Consider the following 21,187-nt stretch of genomic DNA (forward strand, 5'->3'; position numbering starts at 1 on the left):
ATTACCCGAAGAGAATGTACTGGTCCTTAACGTTGGGAACCCAGTTTCTAGGGGAATGACGGCCTCAGCCCCATAGGTCATGGAAAAGGGAGTTTCCCCCGTCGAACGTCAGGGGGTGGTCCGATACGTCCAAAGCACATGCGGCAATTCATCCACCCATTTTCCTTTCGCGTCATCCAGTCTCTTTTTAAGCCCATTGGCTATTACTTTGTTAACAACTTCATCCTGCCCATTGCCTTGTGGATAAGCTGGAGTGGAATATCTGTTTCTTATTCCCAATTCTGAACAATATTCCTTAAAGGCATTGCTATCGAATTGGAGCCCGTTATCTGAGACAAGAGCTCGGGGAATTCCAAATCGTGTAACAATGTTCCTCCAGACAAACTTCTTTACATCTACGTCCCTGATGTTCGCCAAGGGTTCAGCTTCAACCCATTTAGTGAAGTAGTCTGTTCCGACCAGCAGGTACTTCTTGTTTCCTATGGCTTTAGGAAAAGAGCCAACAATGTCCAGCCCCCATTGCGCAAAAGGCCAAGGGCTTGAGAGAGGATTAAGACCTCCTCCCGGTTGGTGGATATTCGGAGCATATCTCTGACACTGATCGCATTTCTTAACGTACTCCTGCGCTTCTCTCCGTATATTTGGCCACCAATAACCTTGTGAGAGGGCTCGGCATGATAGAGACCTTCCTCCTGTATGGCTTCCACAGATGCTCTCATGCAATTCTTCTAGGATTGATTCTGCTGTCTCAGGAGGCACACAGAGCAAGTATGGCCCAGAGAAGGACCGTCTGTATAGCTTTTTATCCTTAGATAACCAGTACCGAGGAGCTCTCCTTCGTATTTTCTCAGCTTCCACCTTATCTTCGGGCAATATGTCACTTTCAAGAAATTTTAGTATGGGATCCATCCAGCTTGACAACAGACTAGCTTGATGGATTTGGCAAACCTCCTTTTCTAGTGAGGTGGAAGTACACAGGTCTTCGACGATAATCACCCGAGGGAAATTTCGTACTAAGGAGGTGGCAAGGGTTGCCAAGGAATCAGCGTGGGTATTTTCACCCCGAGGAATATGTAATACGTTGAAAGACTCGAACTCCGTTCGCATACGCCTGACCCGGTCCAGATATCCTTGCATCCTTGGGTCTCGGGCCTCCAACTCTCCGGTCACCTGGCCGACTACCAACCTCGAGTCTGAGAATAATTTAACTGTCTTTCCACCCATTTTATAGACCATGCTCATTCCCATTATCAAAGCTTCGTATTCTGATTCATTGTTAGTGGCCGAGAACCCTAGTCTTAACGACTTTTCGATGATGACCTCTTCGAGGGATATCAACACTAATCCCAATCCTGCTCCCCGTTGGTTTGCGGCCCCATCCACGTACACTTTCCATAAAGACTCTCCTTGTGCGGATATTAGGCCAACCGATTTTTCATCCATGTGATCTTGATTCCTACTAACTTCTTCGGGGCACTCAGCGAATTCAGCCACCAGATCGGCGAGGATTTGACCTTTTACAGAGGTGCGGGGCATGTATTTGATGTCAAAAGCACCCAGAATCGTGCCCCACTTGGCAATTCTTCCGGTGTAGTCAGCACTTTTGAGTATGGACTTAAGGGGCAGTTGGGTCAAAATAACCATAGTGTGAGCTTGAAAATAGTGCGGAAGTTTACGTGTTGCATGGAACACCGCCAGTATGGCCTTTTCTAGTGATAGATATCTCACCTCGGCTTCATGGAAGGATTTACTTACATAATAAACTGGTCTTTGGATGCCATTGTCTTCTTGTATCAAGACGAAACTAACTGCGTGAGGAGCTATCGCCAAATAGGCATATAACACCTCATCCACCTCAGGGCTAGACATGATAGGCGGCCTGGACAAGTAATCATTCAAATCCTTGCCACTTATGTAACAGGCGGAAAAAAGGACGACACCTCTCAGCCGACCTGGAGATGAACCGGTTCAACGCAGTAGTCATCCCAGTTAGTTTCTGCACTTCTTTTGGATTGCGAGGTGCTCGCAAATTGTTAATGGCCCTAATTTGGTCCGGATTCACCTCAATTCCTCTATGGGTCACCATGTACCCCAAGAACTTCCCGGAACCTACACCAAAGGAGCACTTCGAAGCATTCAAGCGTAACTTATGTTTTCTCAGTATCCCGAAGATACTAGTGAGGTCCTCCACATGTTCGGACACTACTTTACTTTTTACAACCATGTCATCGATATAAACTTCAATATTTCTGCCCAGTTGTGGCTCAAACATTTTCGTCATCATACGTTGGTAGGTAGATCCAGCGTTTTTCAAATCGAAGGGCATCACCTTGTAATGGTAGTTCCCAATCGGGGTCACAAAAGCAGTCTTTTCTTGATCGTCGGTGGCCGGCGGTATTTGATGATACCCTTGGAAGGCATCCAAGAAACTCATCCTAGGGTGACCCACGGTCGCATCCACCAACTGGTCGATCTTCGGCATAGGAAATGGATCCTTGGGGCAGGCCTTATTAAGATCCGTGAAGTCCACGCACACCCGTCATTTTCCAGTCTTCTTTTTTACTACCACCGTATTGGCCAACCATTGAGGGTAAAACACTTCCTTGATAGCCCCAGCCTGTTTGAGCTTGGTAACTTCACTTCTAACTGCCTCGGCATGCTCCTTCGATGGTCTCCGAGGAGGTTGCCTTCTAGGGACAGCGGCAGGGTTCACGTTGAGCCGGTGACAAATGAAATTCGGGTCCACCCCTGGGGCTTCGTACGGGTCCCATGCAAAAACGTCCACATTGGCTCGGAGGAATTCCAGCAAATTCGCTTTCTCTTGCAAAGGCAACTTGGCCCCAACCTGGAAGAATTTTTTTGGATCATCAGCGACAACTGCCTTTTCCAGATCTTCACACTCTACCCCATTGGTTGGCACGTCTAATCCTAATAGTGGGGACTTTAATTGTTATAACTCATTGTCGGCCATAGCCGAGGTTTCTGCCTCTGGCCGATGCTGTATAGCCGCTACTTGGCATTGCCGAGCAGCCACCTGACTCCCTACTATCTCCAGCACTTGGTCTCCGGATGGGTATTTCGCCTTCTGATGTAGGGTGGACGAAACCGCTTTAAGGGTGTGAAGCCAAGGTCTGCCCACAATAGCTGTGTATGGAGAAAAAACATCTACGACAATAAAATCCACTTCCACCACATCCGTGCCTGACTGCACGGGCAGCCTGATTAGCCCCATGGGAATGACCAACCTTCCGTCAAAACTCACTAGAGGGGAATTATAGGTTGTTAAGTCCTCTGGTTTCAAACCTAGCCCCTGGTACAAATCAGGATACATCACATCTACAGCGCTTCCCTGATCAACCATCACTCTCCGGACATGGTACCCGCTAATCCTCAACGTTACCAACAAAGCATCCTCATGGGGCTGTATGGTCCTAACCAGATCCTCATCTGAGAAACCCAAAATCAAAGGGACACGCCTCTTGGCTCTCTTCACTGCCTGAGAATGATCCTCGGCCGGGGATCTGGACACCGACAACACTCTCGAGGGGCAAGATCCAGTCCTTCCCGGGGCCGCGAAGATAACGTTAATTGTACCCAGGGAGAGCCTTGATGAAGCATCCCCACGCACCTCGGAACCTGCTTGGCTCGCCCTTCCGCTGGAGTGATGCAAGAGTTGCTTTAATTTTCCTTCACGGACCAACTGTTCCAAATGGTCCCATAAATTCCTGCAATTGTCTGTCGTGTGCCCATGATCCTGATGGTAATGGCAATACAAACTCGGGTTGCGTTTTCTAGGCTCTCCCGCCATCTTGTTCGGCCATTTGAAGAACGGTTCATTCTTTATCTTCTCAAAAACTTGCTGAACAGGCTCCCGAAATACTGCATTAACAACCTGGGCGTCCGCCGAGCCCGACTGCCCGACAAAGTCCCTCCTTGGTCGGCTGTTATTATAACGATCCGACCTGAAATCCCTCCTCTCTTGAGGGATCATCTTGGCCTTTCCTTTCCCCTGAAGTTGATCTTCCTCAACCCTTCTGTACTTATCTATTCTGTCCATCAGCTGGCGAACACTGGTGACAGGTTTACCCGTCAAGGATTTCCTCAAGTCGTGATCAGTTGGGAGACCGGCTTTGAAAGTGGTTATAGCCACGGGATCATTCTTTCCCTCTATTTCGTTAAACATTTTCCAGTACCTATCCGAATAACTCTTGAGAGTCTCACCCTCTCGCATAGACAAAGTCAACAAGGATCCTAAAGGCCGGGGAGTCCGGCTGCATGTAATAAAGCGAGCACCAAAAGCCCGAGTCAGTGTCTTGAAAGATCCAATAGAATTGGCCCTTAAGCCATTGAACCACCTCATCGCCGTTGGACCCAAACTCGATGGAAAAATCTTGCACATCAAAGCATCATCCCTGGAGTGAATAGCCATCTTCTGGCTGTAATAGGTTACATGTTCCACCGGATCTGAATGGCCATCATACAGAGAGAACGTAGGTTGATGGAAACGCCGAGGATGGGTAGCATTGTCTATGTTTCTCGTAAAGGGTGACTTGGAAATTTGACTCAAGGCTTTGTTCATGGCATCGTTTCCCAAGCCCCTACTAGTTGGACTTCTACACCTACGCCTATGGCGATGCTCCTCTTCATAGGAGAAAGTCTCGCTTTGCGGAGTTCTCGACCTCCGCCTGTAACTAGTTCCATCCGACTCCCCCGACGATGGTTCAGAACAAGGTGGGGAACGTTCCCACCGTGCATGGCGCAACTCTCTCTTCAAGTCTGCAATCTCACGTTGCAGATTCCCATCATGCTTCGCGTGGGAGACGTGACTCTTCCCCCGTGAATGACTCTTGGTGGTATGAGTTGTACGTACACTCCCCTCCCGGACTTCTCTCCGTTCGGGACTCCTTCGAGGACCACCATGCTAAGAGCCCCTTGACTCCGCCTGATGCAGGTTGACATCATCCTGATGCGGTCCCACTGCGGGATGAGGTGGGTCCACTCCTTCCATCGAAGACGTTGTACCGGAAGTTCTATAAGCTAACACAAGCTCTTCCCACAGACGACGCCAATTGTAAGGACACGATTAGCAACGAACCTTAACAGTGTTGGGTTCGCACGTAAAAAGGCCCAGACAATATAATTTGTAGAGCGTGGGTATAAAGAACTAGGTTAACTGTGGTCTCCCTTAAAAAGATTCACTCACGTATATTAAAGGTCTAAAGTTGGTACAACGATCATTCTCTCTAGTGATCAATGCAATTCTTTTTCTCTACTTTTGTTCTCTTCCTTTTTGTCTGTGTTTTTCCTCCCCTTTTTTCTTTTTCTGTTCCGATCTCCTTTCTTCATGCTCTTCTTTTAGTTTATATACCCCCCTTTGTGTTCCATCCTCACCGCACACGTGTAGGTTGGGTCTGGAGGATTTCTTTCTGTCCCATCTAGCACCTCCTGGAACTTCCTATGGGCAGCTGTAAGGCTGCTCCTTGCTGTTCAGGTATCACCTCCACATTAATGCGGCCAGAGAGTTGGTTGAGAGGTCATTAAATGCGGAGGCAGCTGTAGTTGTAAATATTTGTTTGCCTTATCTCTTTCATCCTTGGTCGGTTATTCTATCCTTTACGGTGACCTAATTCTGAGGTCTGGTTGCAATAAGACCACGTCCTGATCGTCCTCGGACTCATAATGCCGAGGAGTATGGTGTCCTCGGACGGATACAAAACCCTACCCTTGTGATGTTGACTACCATTCCCTTCAGTAACTACCTTGTGACCTGACTTGGCTTCCTCGGACGGACATGCATCCTCGGATGGGCCACGGGCCCAACAATCCTGAATCAACTCTGAACTTTATGGGCCTATTGATCGAACGGTCCCCACATGATTAAATACTCAAATTGACTAAATTATTACAAAACAAATTCTGATAGTTTATATTATTCGATTTTCATAGTTGTTTTCCCCCCATTAACATCAAATCAAGATTTTCAAGTTTGGTATACATATGGACTTACCCTGGAAACCCTTTTTAGTTTACCAAACTAGCAAAGTATAGTTCCTAACCATCCTAAAATGCAAGTCTAGAATTTTCCAAGGTTTTCAGACCCGGACCATTCATTGAAAATATATTCCACGACACCATTCACACATTTAAAAATTATTTTGCTACAATGTTTTCAGTTTTTAGTTTTCATCAAAATAAGTGGTATCCAAACGATCCTAAGTTAGCTGCTAAGTTAGCTGCCAATTTCTGACCATGACAATTTTTTGTTTTTTGTTTAGAAAAATTCTGACAATAACTTGGCCCTTCCAACACGGTTCACTCGGTCCCTCTCACATTTCTCCCTATCTGTGTGACAGCAATTGACAAGACCTTGGGTTGGATTATTTTCCTGTTTAGGATTAATGTCGTTGTTGTGGTTCACAACATGTACTATGTAATTTCATGATTTTATCTAAAAATGCTTTATGCAGTATTATTTCAATTATTTCTGCCACTTAGTCGCAAAAAAAAAAAAAAAAAAAAAATTGCTACATTATCAATGAAAATTGTTATGCAAAACTTACCTAAAGAATCCAAATTATAACATATTTTGTAAAAATGCAACTAGAAAAATATTTGTTCAAGTCAAAAGCATTGCTTTATATATATTGATCAATAGTTATTGGTGGGAGATTTGAACGTTGCACACATATTTCTATTTAAAATATCAAAAAATGTCAATTAATTAAATTATAAGACTCTTAACAAATTAAGAGCATTGCCAGGCAAGCTAGAGAGAGTCTATTTGTCTTCAATCTCAAGCGTGATTAGTGGATGAGAATTAATGGATCTAGATGGTCTGAAACAACGTAAAGTCTTCAATTACAAAGTCAAGGTGCATTGTTAGAAGAAATTTGCAATGGCCGAAATCTTCGTGCAACTTTCTTTCCCGACAAAGAAATAGAATAATTTAAGATAAGTTTCAAGTCTTCATGGCTAGCTTCCATTCAAAGAATAATGGTCTAAAGAATAAATAGTATATATAAAAAAAAAAAAAAAAATTAACAACATTTTTTATATAGTTAAGTTCATCTACTATTGTTGGTTCTAAATTGATTCACTAATATTACTTTTTTACCTCTCAATAATCTATAACGGTGGGGTTTGGATATAGATTATTCCACATCCACGTTAGCACTGTAGCACGTTTTGCCTTTTTTTTTTTTTTTTTTTTTTTTTTTTTTTTTTTTTTGTTTCAGCCTGCAATTGTTGATAAGTCAACTGTGAACAGTGTTCCCGTGCACTATTTATGGGTCCCACAAATTACACTTTTTAGTAACTTTTTCATTAAAAATAGTCCCACAGCACTATTCACACATTTAAAAAATATTTCGCTAGAGTGTTTCTAATTTTTAGTTTCAGCAAAATAAGTTCTATCTAAACAGATCCAACATTAACATCAACAACATCTTTTTTTTCTTTTTTCTTTTTTTTTGGTCTAAATCAAAATGATGGTGACTTTTTATTATTTTTATGGAGTACTAACCATGACAATTTTTTGTTTTTTGTTTAGAAAAATTCTAACAGTAACTTGGCCCTTCCAACACGGCTCACTCGGTCCCTCTCACATCTCTCTCCTTTCTTGGGTACAAAAAATGAAAAAAGTCCTTACCTTTGAACATCAACAGTGCCAGACTTCAAACCCATCTCTCTCTCTCTCTCTCTCTCTCAATCTCAAATGGTTCGACTGATCTATCTCTTTACCTTCATTTTCTCCTTTCTAACTCTTTCATATGCCGATGACTCTGTAGCCATGTCCAAGCTCCTAGCCTCCTTCGACACCGCCCCAAGCGGCTGGTCTGCCACCACAGACTGCTGCAAGTGGAAAAACGTTAACTGCGATGGAAGCAACCGTGTCACCTCCATCAACTTAGCTTCCCAGTCTCTCACAGGCATTCTTCCTTCTGATCTTGGCACTCTCACCCAACTCACCACTCTTTCTCTACGAGGCAACTCTCTCTCTGGACCTCTCCCCTCCCTTGCCAACCTCACTTCTCTCCAAAAACTCTACCTTGACAACAACAATTTCACCTCCGTTCCTTCAGGTTTCTTCCAAGGACTCACAAGCTTAGAAATCTTAACCTTGAACCAAAACCTTGGTCTTGAACCTTGGACCATCTCCACCGAGTTGACTCAGGCCACTAGTTTAGTCACTTTCTATGCTGGCAGTGCAAACATTATTGGATCTTTACCAGATATCTTTGGTTCCTTCCCGCGTCTTCTGGATCTCCAACTTTCTTACAATAATCTCGATGGCACTTTACCTAAATCGCTCGGAGGATCCGGGATTCAAAACCTCTGGCTCAACAATCAGCAAAATGGCTTGTCCGGTACCATCGACGTGTTGTCTTCGATGACACAGTTGTCCCAAGTGTGGCTACATAAGAACCAGTTCACTGGCCCCATCCCAGACTTGTCAAACTGTACAAGTTTGTTTGATCTTCAACTCAGAGACAACCAGTTCACAGGCCTCATCCCAGCCTCACTGATGTCAATTCCCTCACTGAGAAACGTTTCCTTGGATGACAATGACCTCCAGGGGCCTTACCCACATTTCCCATCTAGCGTGACTGCTCACACTCTTGATGGTATCAATAGCTTCTGTAAAAACACCCTAGGTCCTTGTGATCCCCAAGTGACCACATTGCTTGAAATCGCTGCGGCATTTGGGTATCCAATCAAGCTAGCCAATTCTTGGATAGGTAACAACGCCTGCACTGGCTGGACTTTCATTATCTGCGATTCGCAGGGTAATATTATCACTATCAATTTTGCTAAGCAGCAATTTGTTGGGACGATCTCTCCTGCCTTTGCAAAACTCACATCGTTGAGGAATTTGTTTCTGGGTGATAACAAATTGACGGGTTCCATTACGGATGCTTTGACCAACATAACTAGACTTCAGGTTCTTGATGTCTCGAACAATAACCTTTCTGGGTTGATACCAAAATTTGGAGATTCTGCGAACCTAACTACGACCGGTAATCCTTTGATTGGGACGAATGGCACATCGCCTAGTGGGAATAAAATTGGAATGGGGTCAAGTGGTGCTTCCGTCTTGCCTGGTATGATTGCTGGTATAGTTATTGCTGTGATCATATTGGTTGTGGTTGTGTTATTTATCTCAATTAAATGTTATGTTAGTAGCAGTCATAGGAAGTTTGGAGGAGTGGTGAATCCTGAAAATGGAGGCACAACTAGTGTACCGAATATTGAAATTTCGATTGAAGTTCTGAAACAGGTGACCAACAATTTCAATGAAGATAACATTCTGGGTAGGGGAGGTTTTGGAGTAGTCTACAAAGGAGAATACCATGATGGAATTAAAGTTGCTGTGAAAAGGATGGAATCTGCTGCAAGGGGTAGCAAAGGACTCAATGATTTTGAGGCAGAGATTTCAGTCCTTACTAAAGTGAGGCATATTCATTTAGTTTCTCTTTTAGGATGATGTATCGATGGCAACGAGAGGCTCTTGGTATATGAGTATATGCCACAAGGGACGTTAACACAACATTTGTTTGATTTGGGTGAGAATGGGTGTTCTCTTCTTACTTGGAAGCAGAGGATTCAGATAGCGATGGATGTGGCACGGGGAGTGGAATACCTGCATACTTTAGCTCCCCAAATTTTCATTCATAGAGATTTAAAGCCTTCCAACATACTTCTTGGGAACGATATGAGGGCCAAGGTTGCAGATTTTGGTTTGGTTAAAATTGCGCCTGATGGGAAGGACTCTGTATCGACGCGAGTAGCTGGGACTTTTGGTTATCTTGCACCAGAATATGGAGGTAACTAAAGCCTAAGATTTTATGTTAGGTAACTATAGTGATAAATGGTCGTTCAAAACTTGGACGATCTCCCAAAATATTTGCACAATCAGGGTAAATCATATTACTGAGGTAGTATCAGTATAATGTCAGCTAGAGACTGGACTTGGGATTTTAAGCTAGCGAAGGCCGAAATATAAAGAAAAAAAAATCCAAATAGGCATTCATATAGTAGTAAAAAATTATAAATACATAAAATCGTTGTTTTCAAATAGATTAAGATGCAATCATTTGCAAACAAAGACAAAAAAAAAAAAAAAAAAAAACAAAACAAAACAAAATAATGTTTTTTTTTTTTAATACTAGGCTGGCTAGGATTTTTATTTTATTTTATTTTTTAAATTAGAGCATTCACAGTGGTGGTGTTAAAAATTTTAGCTTTTAGCACATTAAAAAACTACTTTATCTATTTTGCCACCTCACTTTACAATACACATAATATCAAATGTTCTATTTTTTTTTTATCATTTTATTTAAAATAATATATACAACTCATTAAAATAATAAAGGAAGAGAGAGAATTTGAGTTTTTTAATTGAAGGAAAAGATTTAATTTTAATAAAATAAAATATTTTTTTTAACAACTTGCTATAGTCAACTAGTATTGTAGTTATAAAAAATTTTAGCTTTAGCTTCTCCAATAATACTTGATTTTTTGGTTCTTTGGTTGTAAAATAAATTTTTTTTTTTTTTAAAATTTTTGCTAAAATACAATCACCATTGTGAATGTTTTTATGTTTTTGGGTTAGATAATTGCTATTTGGGTGAGACTAATTAGGCTTATCGAGGAGAAGAGAGTCTAAGGTTTTGAAAGGAGGCCCAACTACAAAAATTAAATATATAATAACTAAAAAAAAAAATTGGACTAGGGAAGCCCGGGCTCCCACCTGGGTCCATTGGTGATGTCAGCCGAAGCTTCTATGATACTTGAGTTAGTTAACTTTCTTATTTGTGTATAATGATAATGCCGTAAATATTCTCTCATTCTTGTCATTGGCGATGGAGCTACTGTTATTAGTAATTTAGTACAACCTTCAATAATTTAGTAATTTAGTGTTATTAGGAATGAATGGGCTACCACCGCGCACCCTTGGTACGATGGTCACTCCACAAGTATAAGTACTTGTGGGGTGTGGGGGGTAAGGGCCGAGGTTTAAATTTTCAGGAGGGAGCTTCACACACATATACACTTAGATTAGGTTAGAGTAGAAATTCTATCGTGTAAAAAAAAATAAAAATAAAAAAGATGAGAAATTCTCCAAAAAAAAAAAAAAAAAAAAGGAATGAATGGGTTGGAAGTCCACATCACTCCCCACTCTTTTATGTCATTTCCATATCAGTCCTCATGCTTCTTAAGTCTACTCTACATATATTCTTCTAGTAACATTCTTTGATCTCTATCATTAATGCATTGGATGCCATGCAAGTCTCTTCATCCTACCTACCCAACTTGATATATAATTTCTTGTAAGTCTTACATTTTACCTTTAGATTTTTGTTATAAACTCAAAATTTAAATAATTAGAAATATAGATAAAGAAATATTGAATTTTATAATTTTTTTTAAAGCATCAATACACTTACTATGCAATTTTCCAGGCATGTTGTTATATTTTTAACACTTTTATATTTTATTTATTTTCTCAATTTATTTTGATTGATTAAATTATCGGAAAAAAAATCATGAAGAAATTTCAAAAATATAGAAAAATATTGAGAGCAACTAAGTAAATGAATCTAAGAATGAAAAATAAATTACAATTTACATTTACATTTTATTTTGTATGATAATTGCATTATTTTACATATATATTATTCATACTATTAATATTTTTATGATTAATTCCATTCATGTATTTTAATTTTTCCCAACCTCCGAACTTAAATTTTGACTATGCCACTATATACATATAATCGACTTTGACTAATTTAGTAAAGACCTATAAATGACTCTATGATTTGAGGCTAGGACTTCTTGTTGTTGTTGTACATATGTAATCTTTTCTCTTCATGTGCTTGTGTCATACCAAGTATGTTGACACCAATGTTCACCATGCATAATTATTTTCTAGTTAAATGTCACTAGTTGAACCATTGCAAGTTAGTATGATGACTTCCTTTCCTTATCAACAGCTACCGGAAGAGTGACCACCAAAGCAGATGTATATCAGTATATGCATTTGGAGTGGTCTTGATGCAGCTGATTACCGGAAGAAAAGCAGTAGATGATACTCTGCCAGATGACAACCCTCATCTGGTCACATGGTTCTGCAGGATTCTAAACAACAAGGAGAGCATCGCCAAGGCAATTGACCAAACTATTAACCCTGATGAGGAGACCATGGAGAGTATATACAAAGTGGCTGAGCTAGCAGGACATTGCACTACTCCCAAGCCATACCAAAGACCGGATATGGGGTATGTAGTCAACATCTTAAGCCCTCTTGTAAGGCAATGGAAACCAACATGTCATAAATTAGAGCACAAATTTCCCACTTTTCATGGAGTAGAGGACATCTATGACTTTGACCAAGACATGAGCCTTCCTCAAGATCTACGAAGTTGGCAAACGATGTAGAACCAACAACTCTAGTCCAAACGCCTATATACATATTAAATTCTTTGTGTGAGAGCCAAAGATATGTTTTTCTGTATTTTTTATTTTTTATTTTTTATATTTTTTATTTTTATCTTTGTTGGAGTAATTTTTACTTGTGGAGAGTGAATTAATATAGCATCTCTGTGAGAGCTGAGAGTTCGAACTTTTATATTTTGCATTACAAGCATTTTCATTAGACACTCGGCCAACAAAGGTCATACAAAATGTCTTGGTAGACACTAGATCAATTGAGATTCTCAGACATATTTAAAACATGTATTTTAATGATTTGACCTTTGGTTTTCTTTCTCTTGGTAAACTAAACCCTATCTATTTCACACTCTATCAAATTTTAATTTAGCCATAACTTTGATTCCAACAACTTTCACTCATCAAATCAAGGTAATCTCATGATATTTTCTTGCATTTACATCATAAAATCATTTAAATTCAAATCTAGGATTACGAATTGGGGTTTTAACAAGTTTTGATTTTTTTTTTTTTTTTTGGTCAAATATTTGTACATAATGGAGTTTTTCACGTTTGGTGCCATTGAGGCCATGTAAGTGTAAATTTTGGACATTTTTGTGGTTGATCCTTCACTTAATCCATGGTTGTTTTCATGTTGCACACCATGTTTTCAACAAGACACGAGTGACATTTTATTGTGTAACCATCGTTTGAGTGACGTGATTGATTTATAAACCTTGTAATTGGCCTTAATGCATATTTTTTGTCACGTATTCATGTTCATTTCATCTAGATTGCATCCATTTAATGAAGCATCATACGCATATTCATCCCATTAAGTCATGTGTCAATTCACTTTGCATTTATTTCTTATTTCATTTAGGATCATGGTTTCTAAGGGCTATCGAACTATTTCCACGTCAAAGAAGCTTTTTATTCCACCATATCATTAAATACATTCTAAATGATAAAATCAGTAGGTGGAATTAGTATTGCAAACAATATAAGCCTATCTTGGTAAATAGAAAAATATTATCATATCAAGTTTTTCCACTTCATGCACCATGGGGTTGATGTGCACCTTCTAATTCTTTGTGTGCCTAATTTTCACTCTCTAGGCAAAGAAACATATTTGACCATTCAACAGGTGTATGAAATGGTGGAAGGCCAAATCGGCCATTTACCACTTATCGCGAAAATTATTAGCAACATGCCACCGTTTGCAAAATAAGTAGCAAAATACCACTTTTTTGAAACTCGAGTTTATGAAACTTGAGTTTGTTGTGTAAGTTGAGTTTTAAAACACTCGAGTTTCATAAAAAAACTTGTGTTAACGTGGATTTTTTATTGAAAAAATACCACATGGAACTCAAACTTGGTAAACTCGAGTTCCATGCAACACAATACTCGAGATTACCAAACTTGAGTTCTTTGTAAATACAAAACTTGAGTGTAATGCTCTTTTTTTTTCTTCTATGGTACTCGAGTTTGGTAGGCTCGAGTTCCTTGTACTTTTTATTTTATTTTATTTTTATAATCAACAAATAAACATAAACATGAAAATAAGTAATTTTTTCATTTGAATGCACAAACATATGTTTTTATTTATTTAAATAGGAGCAATATAAAATATAGAAATTCTAATTTCAAAATATTAATTTTTAGGCCACTCATACCCCTTGTTCATTCATTTTTAACACACTCATAAATTTCAAACTTCTCGGAAGCGTTATGGTCAAATTGGTTAAAATATTGGGGGTTACAATGAGAAATTAGAACAACATGTAAAAGAAAAATCTCACTCCATTTTTAGCCATGACCACACCGAAAGAAGTTTAAGCTACATATTGTTACTTTATCAATCCTATTCTGAATTACTGTATGGTTAAATGATTGATAAGTATTGCAAAAGGAGTGGACCACATGGATATAAAGAAGAACTTATGTCTTACCACATCTAGATATGTAAGTTCTTGACTTGCAGTGTTTCTAAGAGGAAAGTGAAAGATTTTTCTATTCATCCAAATGTTTGGCTGATGATGTGAAAGTTGCTTTGGCAACTTTTTTTCTTGGCGAGTTGTAGCACACCATGTTTAGATATCGTTCACTGTTTTCTCATAAAACACCTTGTGAAATTGTGTTTTCTAAATTTAAAAACCAAATTTGAATGCTTTTTCATGTTTAAATTTCACAATAATCAAATATGTTTTTCTGCATTGATAAATTCTGTTTCTACATTAATAAAATTTGTTCTCTGCACATCATGTTTACTATATATTCAAATCTGTTTTTAGCATTAATTAAATTTGTTCACTGTTTTCTCATAAACATTGTTCACTGTTTTCTGCAAAACTATTTCTAGCATTCTACATAAAATTATTTTCTGTTTAGCATTATTTAAAAAATTGTTCACTATTTTTTTGCATAAATTCTTCTCTGTTCACTGCATAAATTGTTCACTATTTTCTCATAAAACACCTCGTGAAATTGTGTTTTCTAAATTTAAAAACCAAATTTGAATGCTTTTTCATGTTTAAATTTCACAATAATCAAATATGTTTTTCTGCATTGATAAATTTTGTTTCTACATTAATAAAATTTGTTCTCTGCACATCATGTTTACTATATATTCAAATATGTTTTTAGCATTAATTAAATTTGTTCACTGTTTTCTCATAAAAATTGTTCACTATTTTCTGCAAAACTATTTCTAGCATTCTACATAAAATTATTTTCTGTTTAGCATTATTTAAAAAATTGTTCACTATTTTTTTGCATAAATTATTCTCTGTTCACTGCATAAATTGTTCACTATTTTCTCATAAAACACCTCGTGAAATTGTGTTTTCTAAATTTAAATGCCAAATCTGATTTATTCGAGGCATTTATCATTAAGTGATTTATACGAATCATTCATTTTTCTTTCATAGAGTTTATCCATTATTCATATGGTTGCATATTTAAAAAAAACACAAAAACCATTTAAGTGCAATAACTGCGCCAATGCCTATTTTTACCCAAGGCTTTGCTACTTTTGGTTTTTTAACCGAAATGCATTAATCCGAAGGAAACTTGGGCATTTATTACTTGGACTATATTTGCGATTGATTTACATATTCAAAAACAAATCCAAATCTAGAAAGTGTAAATTCTGCAATTGTAGCCTCCTTGGGATTTCTTATAATTTGGATATGCTATTTGGGAGTCAATCTATTAGGAATAGGGCTACATAGTTATGGTACATTTACACTAACATCTAATTGAAGACATGATCTGATAAATACAAACAAACATGGGATAACATATATATTATATAAGAAAACGTCGTGTAAACCATCAAGAGCCTTTTGAATCAAAGTCATGAATATTTTTGAATCAGATTTGGCTTTTAAATTTAGAAAACACAATTTCACTAGGCATTTTATGAGAAAAAATGAACAATTTAAGCAATAAACAGAGAATAATTTATGCAGAAAAAACAGTGAATAATTTTTTAAATAATGCTAAACAAAAAATAATTTTAAACAGAATGCTAGAAATTGTTAATGCAGAAAACAGATTTTATGAATGCAGTAAGCAGGTTTGAATATACAGTAAACATGATGTGCAGAGAGCAAATTTTATTAACGTAGAAACAGATTTTATCAATACAGAAAAACAGATTCGATTATTGTGAAATTTAAACATGAAAAAAAATTCAGATTTGGCTTTTTAATTTAGAAAACACAATTTCACGATGTGTTTTATGAGAAAACAGTGAAAAATATCTAAACATGGTGTGCTACAACTCGCCAAGAAAAAAAAGTTGCCAAAGCAACTTTCACATCATTAGCCAAACATTTAGATGTACAGAAAAAATCGTTCACATTCCTCTTAGAAACATTGCAAGTCAAGAACTTACATATCCAGACATGGTAAGATGTAAGTTCTTCTTTATATCCAAGTGGTCCACTCTTTTTGCAATACTTATCAATCATTTAACCATACAGTAATTCGGAATAGGATTGATAAATTAACAATATGTAGCTTAAACTTCTTTCGGTGAGCTCATGGCTAAAAATGGAGTGAGATTTTTCTTTTACATGTTGTTTTAATTTCTCATTGTAACCCCCAATATTTTAACCAATTTGACCATAATGCTTCCGAGAAGTTTGAAATTTATGTGTGTTAAAAATGAATGAACAAGGGGTATGAGTGGCCTAAAAATTAATATTTTGAAATTAAAATTTCTATTTTTTATAATGCTTCTATTTAAATAAATAAAAACATATGTTTGGGCATTCAGATGAAAAACAATTACTTATTTTTATGTTTATGTTTATTTGTTGATTAAAAAAAAAATAGTACAAAGAACTCGAGCTTACCAAACTTGAGTTCCATACAAGGAACTTGAGCTTGGTAATTTCAAGTACCACAAAAGAAAAAAAAAAAAAGAAAAGAGCATTACCCTTAAGTTTTATATTTACGAAGAACTCGAGATTGGTAAGTTCAAGTATTGTGTTGCGTGGAATGTGAAATCAAATTGAGTTCAAAACTTCAAATACACAGGGAAAAAAACCAATTTAATTAAGTATCCTAAAATCCAAAAAATCATATATAAGTATATAACCCATATAGGCTGTTATAGAATCAAAATCCCATAACCTTGCTAGCAAGAAGAGTATTAATATAATATATACAAACATATATAAGAACCATATACAGATATAAAAAGAAACCAACTTGAACTAATTGATCCTAAAACCCAAAAATTCATATATAACCCAATTGGCAAATTATGGTCTTTTAAGAGAAAAAACCCAGAAAATTTGCAGGAATCACTGTTTCAATATTTCAAGATAGTTAACAAACATGAACAATGAAAATTATTCAATAATCCTAAACAGGTAAATATCATAAAATTAGTATTTTAAAAAAATTATCTCATTGGACCCATTATAATAGCTTGACATATCAATGGCCAAAAATATCATTCAGATGCAATTACTAACATATCAAACACACACACACACACACAAACCCAAAAAAAAACAAAAACAAAAAACAAAAACAAAATTTCTTCTTCTTTTTTTAATTTTCCAAATAATTTTAGCCATAAAACTAAATCATGGTTTGAGCAACGTAGCAGATCTATACTAATGAGCTATTACAATTTACAATATTAAAAAAATTTATTAAAAAAAACTCTTAAAAATTGCCAATCTAAGAACTAAACGCAGAGGCAATAGTTTTAGACATAAAACTAAATCATGATTTGAGCAACGTAGCAGATCTATATTACTGATCAACTACAATATTTGAAAAATTAAGAAAAAAAAAAAACACTCAAAATTTGAAGACAATACTCGCATGACTTTAATAGAGCCATCCGTAAATGGGTTAGGGAAAACGATAGGGAGACTAAGAAATAAGGTGAAAGAACTGTGTGAGGAAGAAAAAGAAAAAGGTCATGGGACTGCATTAGAAAGAGAGAGAGTTTGATCAGGTGGTTCTGTTATCCAAAAGAAAAACCAAATCTAACACAGATATCTGATATTATTAAAAATCATTCTATCCTAAATTCCTTACTCAAAACTGAATCTAAGCCAAAACCTGAATGCAATCCAATACAATCCAATCAAAATACCTAGTCCTAAATCATATTTAAACCCAAATTTAAAGAACCGAAAAACAGAGACTATCTGGTGGAGGATATGGATCTGATGGTCTATCTCTCTATTTCTTTATATCGGCCTTTCTCTATCTCCGTATCTCAATTCTTGCATGCACCTTTAGGTTACCGGTGTCGGTTGTGGTGGTCTAAGCCTGGCAAGGGATGGTGATAGCCAGCCGTACGAATTCTGTCTCCTCTATATCACAAGCTTTTTTTTTTTTTCTCCTTCCCTTTCTCTGTATCGCTAGTTTTTTTTTTAGTTGCAAGCCTTTTTTTATTTTATTTTAACCGTTTTTTTATTATATATACACACAAAGACTATCAAATGGTGTTAAGGTTGTCAAACAATATAATTTATCGCTTTTTAACTTATACATGGCTAAATTTTAGATGGACATTTTTCCTACATTGCAGCACCATCTTAATTGCAGGAAAATGCTTCTATTAAATTATAATGAAATGAGGATTTGATATCTCTTAAACTACCTTAAAAAAAATGCAACATAAACAAATTTAATGATCTTTTAAAAATCTAATATTCAATAACTTCCCATGCACTGCATGGGACAACGACTAATTTTAATCCCAATGGCTATGTGTATCCTAGTAGAATACAATTACACCTATATTAGGGTCCAAGTGTATAGTAAAATTGACAAAAAAAAAAAAAAATGTCAAAACTCGTGTCTCGATCCGATACAATTAGAAAGGTGGAAGTTCCCCTCTATGACTATGAGGTAGCCCGCCACTAAATACCATTCAAAGTCTTTCAATTCTTAAATAATAGTAGTGAACCCACTTGGCAATTATCAATGATTTGTCTTCTGTAGACATGGCAAAACAGGTCAAAATTTTCTGACCCAACCCGAACCCGATTTTTTGACCTGAAGCAAAAATGGGTTGACCTGTGACTCAACCCGTGTTTTTTGTAGGTCAACCCAACCTGACCCACGACCTGACCCAAATCCGAACCATTTTATAAAACCTTTTTTTTGGTAAAAAAATAATAAAATTAAGACAATATTGGTTTAATTGTTTGTTGTGGGTTTTAAAAAAACAATTGGGACATTTACATAACTGTATGCAAATAAATTGAAAGATGAATGGTTGAGCATTTTGTAATGAGTAAAGATTTTTAGATATCAAATAGCAAAGTACATGCCAAGATAATCTGGTTACAGTAGAATTAAACCTATAAATTTAAATTGTAGACATGTGCGAGAAACATTCACAAGTATGAAAATAGTGAAGCCAAAATATCAAATTAGCATAAATTATGAATGCTTAGACCTATTTTTTAACAATTTATGTCCAAATAAATGGCTTTTCAAAATAAATTATGATATTTCCTAGAGTGTGTGTTGTTTAACAATGATATGATATTCATAAAAGAGACCATGTATAAATAAGTAAACAATAAAATTTTAATGTATATCTCAAATTGAAGTAAAGTGCCAACTACAATTAATAATAGATTATAAAATTAATTTTTAAAATTGTAAATTTCTTATATGTTTTTATTCTTTGTCAAATGAGTTATCCAATAAGTTATTTGTAATTTTGTTTTATATTTTGGGATGTTGATATTGTGTAGAAATAAAACTTATGTATTTGTTTTACTTATTTTTGTGTTATTTTGTTTTAGATATGAATGTTAGGGCTTGTATAATTTTAAAATTATTGAATAAGTATTAATAAGTTTAACTGAGTTCATTCTTGATATAAGTGGTGAATTCAAATTAATGCATTTTACATCAGGCGAAAATAGCCAAATACCACGTTTTGGAAAAATTTATGGCAAACTAACATTGTTTCGGAAATATCTAGCAATGTACCACATTTTTAGTACTCAAGTTCCAGAAAATCGAGTTCTAAATAGTACTCGAGTTTAGTGAACTCGAGTTCCTAGTGAGTCACCAGTGTGGCACTACTGACCTGGAATTTGTGTAATTAAAAAAAAAATGTGGTACTCGATATTACTGAAATCGAGTGCTTCTTTATAGTACTTGAGCTTCATACAGTCGAGTACCTTTTCTTTTCTTTTTTTCTTTTTTTTTTTTTTTTTTCATATTGTCGAGTTCTTTTCTATCTCTCTCTCACATAGAGGCACTCTTTCTTCTTTTCTTTTTATTTTATTTTATTTTTTTTATCTCCCGTAGGAAGTCACTCTTGCAAGTCAAAGAAACTTGTCAAGTCAAAGAAAATGGCAAGCATTTATGGCCAAAGAAAAGAAGCATGAATTTGGTTTGCATGTTAGGTGTTGTTCTTGGCCATCTTCTTTGACAATTCATGAAGAACATTTAATGCAAGCTCTTGCATTTCTTCACGCATGAAACTTCTTGAACATCATGCATCTTCCTAACATGGGCATGCAAGCCGTTTAATGGTTTGTTGGCTAATGTCAAGCCACTAAGTTTGACTATTCAAGCCATTCCAATAGAAACAAAAAGTAGAAAAAAAGAAAAGAAAAGGTACTTGACTGCACTAAGGTTGAGTACTATAAAGCGATACTCATTTCAGTAATATCGAGTACCAAATTATTTTTTTAATTATACAAATTCTAGGTCAGCAGTACCACGCTGGCGACTCACTAGGAACCTGAGTTCATTGAACTCGAGTACTATTTAGAACTCGATTTTGTGGAACTCGAGTACTAAAAAGTGGTAGATTACTAAATATTTCCGAAATAGTGTTAGTTTGCCACAAATTTTGCCAAAACGTGGTATTTGGCTATTTTCACCTTTTACATCAAGTAATTTGTTGCATGACTTTCCAAATGGCAAATACATTTTTTTTATTAAAAAAAAAAAATTCATGTGAAAATACAAGTAGACTCGACTCGACTCGACTCGACCCGACCCGACCCGAAACCCGTTTTTAATCCATTTAAAATGACCTTTTTTTTAACCCGATTGACCCGACAGGCTTGTTTCGCCATGTCTAGTCTTGTGGTTGGGGGTGACTAATGACCATTACTGTAGCAGACTTAATCATATTCAAATCGAATTAACGAAAGACTGTAAAGATACGTTTTTTATGAGGAGAGTTAACTTGACCCTTCCAACACGGCTCACATTTCCCTCCTTTCTTGCGTACTAAAAA

General features: G+C 36.6%; 1 protein-coding gene and 1 pseudogene across 1 annotated transcript; one reads left to right on the plus strand and one right to left on the minus strand.

Moving 5' to 3' along the window:
• Positions 1–2,539: 2,539 nt before the first annotated feature.
• LOC126695785 (uncharacterized) lies at positions 2,540–4,429 on the minus strand. The gene is made up of 2 exons (XM_050392599.1): positions 3,035–4,429; positions 2,540–2,845 (listed from the first exon to the last, which is right to left on the minus strand). Exons 1-2 carry the CDS (start codon positions 4,427–4,429, stop codon positions 2,540–2,542), a joined length of 1,701 nt encoding a protein of 566 aa, XP_050248556.1.
• Positions 4,430–7,667: 3,238 nt separating this feature from the next.
• On the plus strand, positions 7,668–12,752 carry LOC126694398 (receptor-like kinase TMK4; annotated as a pseudogene).
• Positions 12,753–21,187: the final 8,435 nt, after the last annotated feature.

The sequence above is a fragment of the Quercus robur genome, chromosome 8 (genome assembly GCF_932294415.1).
Source record: "Quercus robur chromosome 8, dhQueRobu3.1, whole genome shotgun sequence".
NCBI classification, from domain to species: Eukaryota; Viridiplantae; Streptophyta; class Magnoliopsida; order Fagales; family Fagaceae; genus Quercus; species Quercus robur.